Source organism: Rhincodon typus, chromosome 18 (assembly GCF_021869965.1).
Source record: "Rhincodon typus isolate 14 chromosome 18, sRhiTyp1.1, whole genome shotgun sequence".
Lineage (NCBI taxonomy): Eukaryota > Metazoa > Chordata > Chondrichthyes > Orectolobiformes > Rhincodontidae > Rhincodon > Rhincodon typus.
Genome location: NC_063349.1, coordinates 5,461,827 through 5,479,756, shown reverse-complemented (window position 1 = coordinate 5,479,756; position 17,930 = coordinate 5,461,827). Strand labels below are relative to the sequence as shown.

Genomic DNA, 17,930 nt, shown 5'->3' with positions numbered 1-17,930 from the left:
TGGTCCGCCCCGACAATGGTCTGTGATACGGGAATGGGGTTGTTAACTGTCTCTTTAGGGGTTTCCTTTCTCTTCCAGAAGCCAACCACTGAAGCATTCTGATACATCCTGGCATCTGGTAGTGTCTCAGTTCACAGGGATCATGACCACTGCCAGGACAGCATATGGACACATGAACAATCCTTTACATGCAGTAACATACAATAGATGAATTCTCATATAATGGAAGACTTTTTGGTCAATGAATGCCCCTTGCTGTCCTGATGGCACCTTAACTGTCAGGCAACCTACCATCTCTTGTACCTTTGGAAATCCTGCAATGCTACCAAAGCCTATCGCCTCGATTATTTGACTAGCATTGTCATTGCTAAATGAAGTTAACTTATGGGCCTGCCTGAACATTTTATCTGTTAAAATCATTATGCAGTGATGGACCACCGGCTGCAGTATCCCACAAAGAACCATGAGATTAAAAAAATTTAAAACCAAGTGACCTTAAACACCATAAGAATTGGTTTAGGATCCCACTGGTGTGCTTGGCTCATGATTACAATACTATACCTCAATTCAAAGAAGTGGACCAGCGGGAGTCAGGGCTTCATGTCAGGAGACCAGAAGAAGTCAGGATTTCTGATCCAGCCATCAGCAACCAGGCTGCCAGAATGTTTTAACAAGGTCTCATTCTAAGCATTAGCAACTTGCCTGTACATGCTGTGAGCTAGATAAATTTGAAATTAAAAAGATTCAGACTGATCTCATCCATAATGATGGTTAATTGTATTATAGTCATCATCTCAAATCTTGCATACTGAATTTGTAATCAGATTGCAAGTAAATAAATTTGATTGTTGGTTCAGGTTTGTTTAGTCTAATATCTTTCATGCCGGACAGAAAAATGTAGTCTCCAATTTTAAGATGTAGGGCTAAGCGGCATTATCCTATTCAGGTCATGAATGAAAGGGAAAGATTCAATTCACAGAAAATAAAGGTCTGCTTGTGGAGCTGCCTTTTTCTTGGAGGCAAAGTATTTTGAGTGTGAACAATATGTATACAAATTAATCACAAATTATTTAAAACTTCATCCTTGATTCACAGGGATTAACAGTGTATGCCTAAGTAGTCAATTAAGTTAAACTATATCCTGTCTTGAATTCTTTGTGCAGTTATGTTTACTCTGAGAATATTACAGGCCTGAAGCCATTGCTTTTATTTGAATCTGCCAACTTCAATACAATGTCAAACCAACAGAGGGTGCCAGTACACTTTATAAACAGTCAGCAAATTTTGAAGACAAGCAGATTTTCTTTGACATATCAGCTCAGGTAACTGTTGGCAGTTGAACACTCACACATTCAAAAGCCTTGAAATGAACTTGATTACTATTGGTTTACAGGGGAGATGGCTATTGTCTTGATTTTGAAGTAGGTCTGGAAGGTACTAATTTCCTCAGTGTTGATTTTCGGAGGTTGCTGGATTGTAAATTTGTAAGAATAGGCCAAACATCAATGTGACTTTGGAGATACACTGACTGTTCAGATAATGTTTTGGTGGTAAGGATATAATTAAGGGATTGCCATATTAGGACAGGAATGAGGAGACACTATTTTCTGAAAGAGGTCGTGTGACTTTGGAACTTTCTACTTTGGAAGGTGGTAGAAGTAGGGTCATTGAATACTTTTAATGCAGAGGTAGATGGATTCATAATTTCTTGTCAGACAATAGAATAAAAACTAATCAGGAATAGATGGGAATGAACAATTCAAAACACAAACAGATCAGTTATAACTTTATTAAATGATGGAGCAGGCTTGAGGGGCTAAAAAGATATTGCTGCTCAATTTTGTATGTTTATAAGTACAATATCTTGGGATACTTACTAAAATTGGGACATGTTTAATCTAAAGTCACCTGGAGGCCAGGTGGAGCAAGAATGGCAGATTTCTTTCCATAAAGGACATTAATGATCAACATTGGTTTACTACAAACCATGATAACTTGTCAGTGTTGTCATTGTGAGACTAGCATTTTTTAATTCCAGATTTTATAAACTGAATTTAAATTCCACCAGCTGCTGTGGTGGGATTTCAACCACTGTTCCCAAAGAATTAGCCATGAGCCTCTGGATTACTAGCTCAGAGTCATTACCACTATGCTATCGACTCCTACAGTGAGTACATCACCTCCTGAAATACATCCTTATCTTGTTGCTTCTGCACAGACCTCCAACGTCCACCTGTGGCAACAACCTCCAAAATCGCAAGTCAATGCTGGTAATAGCAATGGTACGCTGATCACCATTTATGGACACTTGGAGCAGCTGCATAGCATGCAACTTAGATGGGCCACTGCTCCTGGCTCCCCATTAATTGTCCACCACCCAGGACAAAGTAGCCTGCTTATGTGGCACCAGTTTCACAAGCATTCACTTCCTGCACCACCAACGCTCAGTAGCAGCCAAATATCGCAGAAATCCACTGAGGCATTTTAGACAGTGCCTTTCAAACCCACAACCTCTACCATCTGGAAGGACAAGGGCAGCAGGTACAAGGGAACGCCACCACTTGCAATTTCCATTCCAAGGCACTCAGTTTCTTGACAGTCTATACTAGGTAAAAATTCTGAAATGCCTTCCTTAATACGATTGAGTGTGGCAGCTCAAGAAAGCTGCTCACCACCACTTTTTCAAGGGCAACTAGAGATGGGTAATAAATGCTGGCCCAGCCATCAGTGCCCACGTCCCATGAGTGAGTTAAAAAAGAAATACACTGCATGGAATACACTATGAACTTCTGTTACATTGTAAGGGTAAGTGCAATGTTACTTAATAACAAAAAACCGTAGATGGTAAAAATTGAAAACCAAAACAGAAAATGTTAAAATATTCAGCAGGTCTGGCAACATCTACAGAGAAAGAAACAGTTACGCTTTCAGGTCTACGATGTTTCATCGAAACGCAGATCTGCTGAGCACAGCCAATGTTTTCTTATCATTTTTAGCTATAACAGTTAATGCTTATTGATTATGCAACACCGTTTGTGAACTATTACAACTTAAAAGACACTGCTTAAAGGACTCTAAGGTAGTACTGCTGCGTACAGTGTCAGTCTGTGTGGAATTTACACTTCTCTGTTTGTGTAGGTTTCTGCCGGATCTTCCAGTTTCCTCCCAGTCCAAAGATGTGCAGGTTAGGTGGACTGACCATGTTAAATTGTCCACATAGTCCAGGGATGTGCAGGTTACGTGGATTAGCCATGTTAAAATGCAGGGTTATGGGGATAGGATAGGATAGGGGGATAGATTTGGGTGGGATGCTGTTCAGAGGGTCAGTGCAGACTCAGTCTGAAAGGCCTCTTTCTGCACAGTAGGGATTCTATGATTCTGCAATGTTAGATGTTGTACACTGATCGAGTACCATTAGCACTAGCCACTGTGATGATGTCATGAGAACTGAATCTTGAAGGAGTCAGACCCAAGTCAAGATCCTCCTAATATGAATGCATTCCATGTTGTTGTAACATATAGCTTATTGCAAATCTGCAAATATTTACATCATGATCACTACAAGAAACTCTCCTATATAGATGAGAAAGTGGCTATCCTTACCCATACCAGACAATATGAGCCCTGGAAAAATATAGGACAAGAAGGTATTGAGGGTAGTAAATATAATATTAGGTATGCACTGCTTAGAGAAGAATTTCATTGGAATATAGATACTGTTTATACAATAATCTTGTGGCACTCATTGTCTGTATGATACTGTTCCATGGGCACGTATCAATTGGATATTCTTACACTTTTTGGGTAAAGTTTTGACTACAATTATGTTGGTATGGTAATGTTTGGCCATGCTTAGTTGCAGAATTGAGTTTTTTTTTCCAAAAATTAATAATTTTGACATTATTAAGTAAATACAATTTGTTTAATTATGGTTCATTGTTAAACACTTTCTTGTAAGTAAGTCAGTCATATTCTAAGATCAAAAATAAGGCTAATGATTTTATTATTCTTTTATGGCTCAAGGTAACATAAACTTAGGCTAACACATGAGAACACTACAATGTATAAAAGTTTTTACTCAAAGACATAGTTGTGTTTATAAATGATTTTGTTCTGTAACTCTGTAACAGGCTTATGGAGGAGAGGGCAAGGGTGTGTGTGTGTGTGTGTATAATTAGGTTCTGTAGAGAGTTTTATAGATTTTTGGATCATCTTAGATGCATCATCATTGTTACTCACTGGGAGGTGACAATAGATACTCTAATCAGACACAGATTGGTGCCATCTTATCTTGGTAAAGATCTAAGGAGTTGGACAAGTTGTCATAATAAATGATCTAACGAAAATGATTTAACATGTAAAGAATGAATCAGGAGGCAGTAGGAAGTGGTATCACTAAGATCACCATTATTTTTAAAGAAATTAATTAGAAATTGTTTAGTCGACCCAAGACTGACGATGAACTATTTATCCACTAATAAGTCAATCAGAGTTTAGGATGCTTCTGATTATTGTTACATGTGCTACAGTCCATAATGCTTGGCCTTTTCAGTGATTCAACGAACAAGAAAGAAGAATGAGGATAAAAGGACTTCAGTCAGGTATTGTGGGTTCACGTCCAATCTGGGGTGCTGAAAGGGCTCTTGTGGTGCAGTGGTTATATCCCTACCTTTGAGCAAAGAGACCCCGTTTCAAGTTCCATCTTTTCCAGAAGCAGGTAATTATATCTCTGAACAGGCTGATTTGAAAATAGGTCAGGAAAAAAACATAAGAACTTCAGTCAGCAGAACAAGAGACCTATATCCAGTCAGCCAGTGACCCTAAATGGCATCCTGAAGTGGATCAACTATAATATCACTGCTCTTAAGTATTATTTCTTTCCCACCTGTTATAATACCATAATAAATTTTATAAAACTTGTGAAAATATGGGACACAAACTTCCTGCTGACAACAAAAAGTGCTCCAATGTAACTTTCTTCTCAACCATGAAGGACCACGGAATCAGACCAGCTGAGTGAATGGGAATAAAGGAAATACAATCTGTGGCTGACCTTGTGAACACGTAGATCGGCGGATAATACAGCAACTTTAGATTGGCTGTCTCAAACTCATTCTAACAGAGAACAGGCTTTCTTAAGCGTGCATAGTAAAACAGCTCTACTTTGTAGGTAGGTACAAAGCTTATGTTGTGCAGATAAGGCAGCCACTGTTAATTTCAGAATTTAAAACCAAGACAAGCAGTAATAGCACTGGAAAAAAAAAATTGTCCCTTGATGATCAACTTTTTTTTCCAAAATATGATGTACAAATTTACATTGCACTTACTAATTAGTGAGAGGATACAAACCATTTCCGATCACTGTGTGTCTGTTGCCACTAGCAGGAGTTGCAGGGGGTTTGGGAATATCTTCAATGGACTCTCTCCCACTGGACTGTTCACTGGCTGTAGACTCGCCTTCTGAAGGTGAAATTCTACACAAACAGACAATGGTCTTGCAGGCTGTGTAACAATATTTGATCTGTATGTCCAGTAGAACCTCAATTATCCATACCCCAATCTACACCAGTTTTACATAAACTTACTCGTTGGAAGTTTTGAATTTTTGTTTATGTACAAAATCTAGGAAAGGTGGTCAAATAGTCTTAACAAGTTAATCAAAGCAACTTATTCATGTCAGATATGCATAAAAAGATATGTGATTACTTTCTAATTCTTCTCAACAATCAAGTACCTTTCATCATGCTGATGGATAATTGAGGTTGTGCTGTATGTTCATCAACCAGAATACAATAAAACAACAACAGGAATTGGTGGGAAAATTCAGCAGCATCTGTGGAGACAGAAAACCGAGTAAACATTTTGGGTCTTGTGATCCTTCTTTGGAAGGGTCTTGACTTCTGAAGAAGTCATTAACTTTGCTCTCTGTCCACAGATGCTGCTAAGCCTGCTGAGTTTTTCCAGCTATTTCTATTGTTTCTGATTTCCAGCATCTACATTTCTTTGGCTTTTTCATTGTACAATAAATGTCAAAAACATTATAGCTGAGGCTTCAGAAACTAAAAGAAACTCTAATTTACAGTGTTGACAGTGCGCTTAATAGAGGCCAAGCAATTATTTCTACATAAACACAGTCATCACTAGCATCTAACAATACCACTGATTACAGAAAGAAATACTTGCATTGCAAAGGGTGAGCTATACCACAATGTCGTCAATTAGTATCTTTAAAAAAAGGGGGAAATGGAAGGAGTCCAAGTAGTACAAATACATTAAAGCTTAGTGCCAGCAAGTTGCTCAAGAAAAGCCTATCATATGTAATGTACTAACCTAATTAGGATTCTCTCTCAAACAAAACAATACCACACACAATGGACACAAGTAATTCTGCACATCTTTCAATCTGGATGGTAGAAGCCCACTCATCAATCAGATAATAGTGCCTCTATTTTAATATTCCAGCTATATATGCAATCAAAATCCAACTGGAATATTTTGTGTGGGACTGGTTTCAAAGGCTCCCAACTGGTGTCGAAAATCAAAGTTTTGGTACTGATCCCACAGCAATTATACTCCTAATCTGCCTGCTCTTCCAAATAGTGTATCACAGACTGGTGTAATGGCTTCCATGCTATCATGGCTGCAAGCTACTGGCCATCTCTGACCTTCTCCATTTTCTTCTCTAAAGCCATTGAGAGTGCTGTCACCTTCTAATTTTCTTTCCTAACAGTCTGAGATTAAACAAGCTTGTTTGCAATCTTGGTGTCACATTTGACCTCAAGATGAGGTGTCAACCTCCTACTATTGCCACCACCATTACTGCCTTGTAGAATTGCCAAACTTTGCTTAGCTCAGCTCATCTCTTGCTGAAAACACATTCACGCTCCATTACTTCGATTATGCCAACGCTCTCCTGGCTGTTCTCCCATAACATGGAGGTAATTCAAAGTAAAATTCCCTTATCATCCCTGTGCTCAATGGCCTGCATTGCTTCACTGAAACAATATCTTCACTTTAAAATTCTCATTAATGTTTTCAAATTCCTCCATGGTCTAGCGCCGTCATTGTTCTAATCTCCCACCAGCCCCCTCAAACTTCAGAGATATCTGACCTCCTGTAATTCTGATCTCTTGTGCATTTCCAATTATAACTGCTCCATCAGATGTGGCCACCTCTTCAGTCACCCAGACCATAAATTTGGAATTCACTTCCGATGCCTCTCTTTCAACCTTTAAGACGTTCCTTAAGGCATGCTTCTTTTACAAGGACTGTGGATTTACTTCTATGCTTTGGTGTTGCAGTTTGTTTTAAAATGCTCCTGTTAAGCACTTTAGGATGTTTCATTACATTAAAGGCACTATATACATGCAAGTTGGTGTTGTTGGGTATTATACAGGCATTTATACGTGAGATCCAGCATTACCATGTATGTCTATGATTGAAAACCTAGCTAAACCATAGCTGGTTAAATAATTCTCACAATTCTACTTCTGCACTTTAAGGAACCCTGTCACCAGCGTTGTACACTCTTGTGCTGTTGCCTTGTTTTCAGAATCAAATGAAAAACATGATCCTCGAAGAAAGAAAGATTCAACGCAAGCACGTGGAACATATTATTGTACTAGGCACCTGCAGCCAGTTGGCTTTAATATTGACTACAACTTGACATTTCAATCATAATCCGAATGTCCTGCCCAGCAGTAAGTACTGGTAACATAAGATTATACTGTTGTCATTTCCAGCGATGGAGGAGAGGCAGAAGTAAGTTTGTACTTGTGCTGCCAACACTACGTATTGTTCTTCACAGAGCTGCATATTTTGAAATGTCTGGGCACCTACACACTGACTGGGTTAGCAGCAATTACAGACATTTGTCACAAGGGCTGGCTTTGGGAGGTTACAATAATGCCTGTTAATTGAAGCAGCTTCATCATAGACATTTGTCTGAGGAAGGCAGAAGCATGCATCTTTTTAGAATCAGCTTCATGTCATTAAATTCTTATATTTTGGCTGAAATCAACCTCAAGGCATTTTATAAGTAAAAAGCCAAAATTGGGGATTCTTAACACCCAAGCTGGTCAATTTTAATTTTCGCTCTAATGTCCTCTGAACCACCTTTTGAGAATACTCCATGTTTCTTCCATCTTTTCTCAGTGCTCAGTCCTCACGTAAGGGATCTTGCTTTGCATTATATTAACTAAATGTTAGGTTAAATAATTGGCAAATCTGCTTGTCATTTTTTATTTCAATGGAATATTGAGAGAAGCAGACTAATACAACTTCAAATCAGTTAATTAAAAACATTTTAAAATCTTTCTGCTGTCACATCTTTGATGTTTTGAGTGATCATGTCCACTCACCTGCTTCTCTGTCGAAGGCCCTTGGAGAGTTTGCCTGCCTTAGGCTGAGGATTGGGCACATCACCATTCTCAGATGGTGTGCCCCCATCTTTTGCTGTGGAAGGTGGAAGCCCTTCATGGATAACAAGTAGGTCATCTTTACCATGCTGTCCAATATGCTGCTTGGCAAAATCAAAGCCTTTAACACTTGGTGCTTGTAGCTGAGGAGGCAATGTAATAATCTATTAGGTCTATTTGAATGTTACAGCTGTCATCATACCATTGAATAACGCCTCTGTAATGAGAGACTACCTCAGCAGTTGTGTATAATCTGGACATTGTCTTATTTAAGATGTCTACTGTGTCTTTAATAACTCTGGCTGAGGTGACTGTACCAAGCAGAATGTGATTTTGAACGCATGTTATCCTTGTGCAAAACAGCGATTGGACAAACAGTCTGAACGATGTAGAATGATCCAGAAAATAAAACTACTGAAAAAGTAAACGGGAACCAAAATTGAAAGCATATTCTGGAATTTGGAAATAAACAGAAACTCTTTCAAATGTGCAACAAGGCCTTCAGCATCTGAAAAAGGAGGTAAGTTAGTACTTTTGAATACAGGCATTCTTGTTTATTTACAAAACCTTTAAAATAGCTAATCTTTCAGCCCTATCTCCATTTGCACTATTATGCACCCCTTTTCCTCTACTCCATCAGCAACAAAGCTTTCAGTCATCATATTCCAGTGTTATAGCCCTAAACTGGACTCCTTTCGGGTTTCTGAACTTCATTCATTTAATCTACTCAAAACGGAAGGGTGGGCACAGGTTGGACTATGAACTGGCCAAGTTAATGATGGGGTTTGGATATCCAGTGCAAACGCAGAATTAAAGAACCACTGTGCTTTAAAGGAATAGACAGGATTTCAGTAATGGTCATAGTAATATTAAAGGAAGGCTGGGAGCAATGCAAGCACCCATAGAAGACCCTTCATAGCAGGTTTGTCTCACCGTTTCACATGGAGATGCACCTGTGTGGTAAAAATGTTATTTCTCACTTATTAGCCCAAAACTAAAGGTTGGCCAAAAGACATATAGGGCATGGGCTGCTTCAGTACCTGCGCAGTCACAGGTGGGACTGAACACTGTGCAATCATCAGCAAACATCCTCACATTTAACCTGGTAACAGGGCGAGGGTAGTTGATGAAGCAGCCAAAGTTGATTGAATCTAGGACACCTTATTTAACAGCTCCTAAATGATGTTCTTACGGTGAGAGGACTGGATTCCATCAAACAGTCCTGGAATATGCTTGCTTGGGGTATCACTGCCATTTGGGGCAGCCCTCCCCAAAAGCACCTGCCTTCTGGGTTGGTCCACCTGGGGAGTGCCTGCCATCAGGGCACCAGAAAGGATAATACATGCTATCCCAGCCAGAAAGGCTTACATTCCATAAATAAATTCAAAGAAAAGATTAATTGAATTAATACAAATTTAGGAAACAAAGAATAATAATGTGAAATAACTAACAGAGAGGCCATTTAAGTCAACTATATTATAAGAGTTCAGAAAGGTAGGCATAAATATTTTTGTTAAAAATACCCAATATGAAGTGAGATAAGAAATGAAAGATCTTTGGACCAAACTCTTTGACTAATGGAGATGCTCTTTTGTTTTTAAAACTGGAACAAATACGAGGAAATGTGAACTTAATTATGCCTAGTAGTGCATCATGCCAAATCTCCTTCTCCCAGAACTCATTTCAGTTCATTTTTCAGTCAGGGTAGAATTCCCCTAGAATTGAGACAGACCAAATACTATTTCTACTTCTCTTCCAGGAGTGAGCATTGCTAGAGACACGGTTAGGTTGTGCGTGGGACTGCCACTGAATAAAATAAGAATAGCTCATATGGATTTTGCTCTGTATGATCCTGCAGAAATTAGCTAATATTAATTGTCAATTTAAATTGGTTTCCATGATGTGCAATTTTAAAGTTCACAATGGCAGTACATGAATCTGAAAGCATTTTAGATTAATGTGATGCAGCCTCTGCTTTTGACAAGCTTAGGATGTTTGAAATGAAAGCTGCCTTTGATTAAAGGATAATGTACTCATGTTTATTCATTTTACATTTTGATCTATATTTAGAGAAATTCATTATAAATGTGTCTCATGCTAATAATACTGTGACCCCATTCTTTTAACTCGATTACTTGCTTGACCATTCTTGGTGATGTCAGACAGAACTGTGAAAAGTTAATATTTATCCGTCCTGACAAGGTGAACGAATTGCTCGTTCAGCGTTAGTGCTGGGACTGTATTAAGACACTCTGGCATTGTAATTCTCACACTGAAGAACCATGGAAACAGAAACATTCCATTTCTTTTAAGACAGGTAACTTCACAAAAGGGAAGGTACATTCAGCACAGGTCTGACCATGGTATTATCCACAGCCTTTGGATTCTCAGGCAAGAACGTGACCTCCTGAGCTGCTACATTACAGGCAACATCAAAGTTTATGGTATCAGACTGAGCTCCCATAAAATACAGGTGACATAAAGTGTTCATCCTCTATAGTTACAACAGCTACACTTCAGAGCTTCATAGCATACGTGTTCCCCAGTAACAAGATTCACTCTCTTTCTACCTATACCATTTGATTTCTTGCAAACAATGCCAATGCTTGGAATAGATCAAAGCTTTCACAAAGTGATCAAAGTAAGTGTTTCAGAGAATCAAAAATTGCTGCTTTCTTCTTGTATCATTGCTCTACTGAGACAATGGGGTGCGTGTTTGGTCTATGAGGTCACGGCTAAGAGATGGACTCTGAGCTGGTTCTTGGTAATTCAATCACCTGGGAGATTTATTGACCCAGAACCTTTTGGGTTGGTGGACCCTTTACTAGGAGGTTTGATTCTTCAGCCTCAACTCCAGATCAGTTTACCCAATGGCATAATGGCCAGAGTTGTCATGCTTGAGTAAGCAGGAGAAAGCCAGTCAGTACTGTGCAGTTTTACCTGGTTAGAATTCCAGTAAATCCTCTCTGCACCCTTAAGATTCCCAAGTCTACTGTCATGCCAATTTGCATTTGAGCCCTCGAGGCATGGAATGGTATGGGAGGCACTCAGTATAGGAAAAATACAAACCAATTATGAGAATTGCTTTATGGCTTGATTCAGAGTCCAGTATATGTTGTGATGGATACTGTGCCTGTCAGACACCCACCTAAAGAAATAATCTTAAAGATAATACTCCTATCAACAATTTCCACTCTGATAGTTAACAGATTTCCGGTGCAAGATGGTGGCAGAGTAATAGGATTGCGGGTGGGCTATTGCGTGGGGTCCATCTGCTCCTATTTGCTTTCCTTCTTTGTCTTACTTTCGCTTCCACTCTTTTCTTTCACTTTTTCATCCTTGTCTTTTTTTTCTACTTTTCTGCAGTAGGTTGGTCAGCAGCACTGGTGCTGCAGAGAGAGTGGGTCACACGCGGAGTGCCAGATGTGGCTTCTCCCGGTGATCAGAGGCGGTGACTGCGGCAGCGAGGACATTCTCCCGGTGACTTGAGGCGGGCGCAGCAAGGATGTTGTCCTGGCGATAGGAGGCCAGTGGCAGCGAGGTTGTTCCCCTGCCGGTCGAGGCCAGTAACAGCAGCAGCGAGGTCATTCTCCCAATGTCAGGGCTGGTGGCAGTGGCAGCAAAGCTCCTCCAGTGATCGGGAGCGGCGGTGCCAACGGCAATGGACTCTTCAAGATGGCAGCGCTGGCAAGGTGACATCTGCAGCCGTAGCAGGACTTGTGGCCCAGCAGCTGCCTGGCCTGAGCAGAGCCAGACACTCTTGAACGCGGGGCGAGTGTGGGTTCAGTGGCATCAGCAAAGTGGGTCTGGTGGTGAAGAGATAGCAACACCTACATTGGTAGGTCTGGTGCAGGCAGCGGCGAGGTGGAGGTGGTCACCCTTGAGGCAATGTACCGGCGTGAACAGGATCGTAAAGATTGACATCCTGAACTTTTCACTTACTTATTTTTCTGATTTATTCCTATGACCTATAATGCTGGACTATTTACTTATTTACTTTTCTAATTTTTTTTTGTTTCCTAAGAATTTGATCTTAAGTATTTGTACCTAGGTAGGTGCTGTAATGAGGTGACTGTAAACTTTTCACTGTACTCATTTGACTATGTGACAATAAAGCTAATTCAATTCAATTCAAAACCAACAAAATTACTTCTCTGCCCAACACCTTCTCACAAACTCTTCTTTTTTAAATCCCTCTTACTAACACACCATACAAGTAAATTGGAAATGTGAGCATACAAGCCTTTCATTATTCAATACTAATGCAGCCTCAGAGTGGACTGGTAACAGGATACACTGTCAGTGTATCAAAGGGTTGCATGTTCCTTTGAGTATTTAAGTTTGAGGAAAATGATGTTCACAAATGATTGAGGAAACACCACACTTGGAAAGCAGTCAATAAGCTGCCTTAATTAAAAGCAGCTGCACTTTACATGGGTGGTAAATTTTACTTCTTAATGTATTTTATTTTATTCCATTTCCCTTCTCTTTCACTGCATAAATCACATCACAGGATAACAGAATTGTTACAGTGCACAAGGAGGCCATTTGGCTCATTATGTCTGTTCTGGCTCTCTGAGATTCTAACTTATTGTCAATCTCCTGCCTTTACTACTAATCCTACAGATTATTTAAGTAGAAACAATCATCCTGTGACCTCTTGAATGCCTCAATTGAAACTATTTCCACCAAACTTCCACTTGTGAATTCCATACCCCGAATAGAACATAGAACAGTACAGCACAGTACAGGCCCTTTGGCCCATGATGTTGTGCCGAACTTTTACCCGAAACCTAAGGTCTATCTAACCTCCACCGCATAGAACATAGAACAGTACAGTACAGCACAGTACAGGCCCTACTCGCCATGTGAAAAAGTTTTGTTTCACCTAACATGTCTCTTTGAAAAGACAGATTGAAACTGTACCTCTAGTTCTTGATCCATTTATGAGTGGGAACAGTTTCTCTCTATACACTCTGTGCAGACCTCTCATGTTTTTTAAAAAAGTTTATCAAATCTTCTCATGGACTCTCCTCTCCCAACTTCTCTAATCTTTCCTCATAACTGAAGTGTCTCATCCCTGGAACCATTCTCCTAAACTTAATTTGCTCTCTCTCCAATGCATTCACATTCTTCCTAAAGCATGGGGCACAGAATTGTACATAATACTCCAGCTGAGTTCTAACTGATGTGTTATGCAAGTTCATCAAAACCACCCTGCTAGTCATTCTGTGCCCTATTTGATGAAGCCTACAATACCGTATGCTTTACTAACAGCTTTATCTAATTCACCTTCCATAGAGTAACTTAAGTGCGATTATACCCAGTTCTCTCTGCTTTTGCAAAATCCTTCAGAATAGCCTTTATTCTATACTGTCTCTCCATTCTCTTTATATCAAAGTGCTCCACCGCACACTTCCTTATTTAACTATCCAGTCAGACAGCAAAAGTGTCAATGAACTTTTGAAGTTCCTCATAGATACCAATTTTCCCAGATTTTATGCCATCTGCCACACCAAAATCTATATTTACATATATATAGGGAAAAGCAAGAGTTCCCAAGTTCAACATTCTTCAGAAGTATAACACAGGATATCTACAATTGAAATTATTAATTTCAACTTAATATTTGTAGCTCTCTGAAAATCATTGCATGATTTGATAAGATATATATTTCGGAATTGGTTCTTACATACTGAACCAAAACATAATAAGTAAGATCATTGCTCAATCGCCTCACTTGCTTCCTATTGTGTCATGCTTACCGTGAGTTTAATTAGAATGCTGTTTCATTGCCTGTATGGACAAGTTGAACCAAATTGTCTCCCTTCAAACTGCCTTCCCTATTTTTATGTTCAAGTTCATAGTCCTACTTTTCCATTTTATAAATTACCACACTTACTCTTACTGAATCACATTACTGATTAATATTTCTTTGTAAAGTATTAGTCACCTGATCACTATTTCCTTATTTACATCTCCTTCTCAAATCTTTTCAATCTAGCTGGTATCCCGCACTATAGGCCTTGGCCCTTCATTCAACATTCTCAATTAAAAAGCTCATCAACTTTAATCCAGAATTTCTTACTTTTTGCCGCTGCTGAATATTGCTCATGGTGTCTGGCTGAAATTCTAGCTTGTCTGTTCGGCAGAACTTCCAATACAGAATTGTGATGATGACGACCACGACAATTACTGGTACCAGAACTGCGACAATGATCCACAGATTCTTATTTTCATCTGTCGGGGGAGAGGTGGCAATGACTTCAACCGCTACAAAAAGAAAGTCACAAACAAATCATTGTAAGAGTTTATTTTTTATATTTAATCAAGGGATGTCATCGTTGCAGGCAAGACCACTATGTATTGCCTTGAACTTCAATGTGTCATCTCTGTTTCCAAAGTATCCATCTCAGAAAATATGTGAACGCTACAATAAATCTTATACAGATCAAAATTGTGACATTTTCAGTCTCAGGTCCAGTGCACTTCAATTGCTTGGTACTGACTAGTGATGTTATTATATGACCTTATATTACTAGAAAAGAACGGATGGATGGTGGATGGTAGTTGGATAAATTAGAATGGCCGATTTCTTCATTGATTACTACTCTGTGATATAAGCAGAACACTTTTGGTAAGAAATGTGCGAAAGTTCTGTCTCCAACCCAGGTGCATGGTCTGCGCTGTCACTAAAGTCTCAACAGGACTTGTGTAGAATAGCTGAATTTCCCAATAGGCCACCCTCAAATAAATACATGCAGTCTATTAATCAACATATAAATTCAAAAAACAAAATTTTGGGGGCAACAGAATAAGAACTGGCATAATGGTACTGTTACTGATCTAGTAACCTAGAGGCCCAGGCAAAACCCTTGGGCCATGACTTCAAATTCCAACACAGCAGCTGGTGGAACTTAAATTCAACCAATCAATTATATTAATTGATAAAAGTCTGGATTAATTAATTAAGATAACAAAAAAAGTAATGGCACAGTGAAACTGCCATCTAGTTAACAGGTCATCAATCTAATTTGATTTATTAATGTCCTTTAGAGAAGGAAGCACATTGTCTGTACCTGATCTGACCAGATTTGACTTTCTGCAAATTCATCCTTTTAAAAATACCTCTGATATTTGGCTTAAGTTGCACCAAGACACTACAGAAATGGAATAAAACCAAACAGACCACCTGGCATCAACCTAGACATCAAAAACGACCACAGTCCACACAAGTTCTGTAAACTTGCAAAGTCAGCTGTAATAAATTGTGCCAAAACATGGTGGTATACAAATAAGAAGGAGTTCCCCTGGAGGTCCCAACATTGGCTTTGGACTCCACGAAGTCTCCTGGCATCAGGTCAAACTTGGCAAACAAATCTCCAACTGATTACCATCTACCGAACTCCCTCTGCTGACGAATCAGTACTTCTCAAGGTCGAAGAAAATTTGGAGGACACATCAAGTGCAGCAAAGACAAAGAATGTACCTTTGGTGACAAATCTCAATGCCCAGCATCAAGAGTGCCTTGATGGGTAGACTGACTGGTGAGTTACTGACTGAGCTGGCATTTCTGCCAGTCTGGGCCTGCAGCAGGTGAGACAACAGGATGGAAAAAAATCTATTAAAAACTTTACCATCAGTCATCTACTGTTGTAGATCCATTTGCTTGTGACACCATAGAAGGACAGATCACACACTGTCCTTGTAAAGATGAGGTTCCACCTTCACACTTAAGATACCCTCCATCTTGTTGCATGACACTACCACAATATGAAATGGTATAGATTCAGCGCAGAACAAGTAACTCAAAAATGGGCATCCACGAGATGCTGCAGGTCATCAGCAGAATTGTACTCAACCATAATCTGTAACCTCATGGTCTGACATATCCCCCACTCTACCATTTCCAGCAAGCCAAGGGATCAATGTTGAAGAGTGCAGCAACTGGAAGGCATACCAGGAGAGGCACTACAAAAAGATAATTAAGAGCTGTCAACCTGCTGAAGCTACAACACTTGCAAGTCATAAAGCTTAAGCAGCATGTGATTTACAAAACTAGGTGATCCCACATCTAATGGATCAGATTAAAGCTCTGCAATGTTGTCATATGCAGTTGTGTAGTCTGGTGGACAGTTAACCAACAAACCATAGGAGAAGGCTCCACAAATACCCTACCTTCAACAATGGAGCTGCACAGCAAATTAGTGCAAAAGACAAGACTTACGTGTTTGCATCAAACATCAGTTAGAAGTGCAGAGTAGATGATGCATCTCAGCCTCCTCCGAAGGTCCCCTGCATCACAGATTCAACCAATTTGATTTACCCCAAGTAATATCAATGAACAACTAAGATACTGCATACTGCAAAGTCCATGAACCTTGACAACATTCAGGCAACAGGCTGAAGACTTATGCTCTAAAATCAGCCTTGCACTGAGACAAGTTGTTGAAGTAGAGTTACAACACTGATATCTACCAAACAATATGGAAACACCCTGTCCATAATAAGCAAGGCAAATCAAACCCCACCAATTACCACCCTATCAGTCCACTCTCAATAATCAGCAAAGTGCTGAAAAATGTACTTAACTGTGTTATCGAGTGTCACATATAGAGCAATAACTTGGTCACTCAGCTCCTGACCTTGATACAGTGTCATCCAAGTGTGGACTAAAGAACTAAACTGAAGACATGAGGGGTGAGTAACTGTCCTTGATATCAAGGCAGAATTTAATGGAGAGGAAAATGTTTCGGAATAATGTTCATCTCAGCCCTGGGATATCACTGCAAAATTTGCTCAGAGTAATGACCTTTCCCCCAGTGTAAGGTCAAAAGCAGGGATGTTGACTGACAGTACAATGTTCAGGACTATTCGCAGCCACTCCGAAATTGAAATAATCTATGACCATGTACAAGACCTGGACAATAATCTAATTTGGTTGATAAGTGGCAAATAATATTTGCACCACACAAGTGGCAGGCAATAATGATGTCCAACAAAAAAGAATCAAATGAGTTCCCCTTGACAGTCCACAGTATTATGATCCCTAAATCCCCCATTATCAAAGATAGAGGATTACCAGTAACCAGAAACCGAAGAACCTGGAAATTCTGCAGCAAGTAATTTGTTTCTTGACACCCTAAAGCATGCTGACTATTTCTAAGCCACAAATTAGGCCTGTGATGGAATACATTCAGTTTTCCTGGATAAGTGCAACTCCAACAACAAACTCTACACCATCCAGGGAAAAAAAAAAAAAAAAATCGCATACTTTGTTAACATTATATTTCTCACATTCAACAATCATTTCCTCCAACTTCAATGTACAGCGGCAGTGTGCACCATCTATAAAATGAGCTGCAGCACTCACCATCTCTTTTGGCAACATCTTTAAAATCCATGAACGCTATTACCTAGAAGGACAACGGTGGCAAATGCATGGCAACTCCTGAAGTTGCAAGTTGCCTTCAGGCCCTATATCTTCTTGATTTGAAACTATATTGATAATCT

The 17,930-nt window shown here is 39.5% G+C and overlaps 1 protein-coding gene across 2 annotated transcripts in view; it reads right to left on the bottom strand.

Annotated features, from left to right (window-relative positions):
• si:ch211-1e14.1 (UPF0606 protein KIAA1549) overlaps nt 1-17,930 on the bottom strand; it is a 195,600-nt gene that overhangs the window by 43,518 nt on the left and 134,152 nt on the right. For both annotated transcript variants that reach the window (XM_048607972.1, XM_048607973.1), the window contains exons 10-12: nt 14,506-14,690; nt 8,361-8,560; nt 5,350-5,474 (exon numbers count right to left, since the gene is read on the bottom strand). In XM_048607972.1, the coding sequence (XP_048463929.1) occupies nt 5,350-5,474; nt 8,361-8,560; nt 14,506-14,690 (510 nt within the window). The remainder of the gene's footprint in view (nt 1-5,349; nt 5,475-8,360; nt 8,561-14,505; nt 14,691-17,930) is intronic.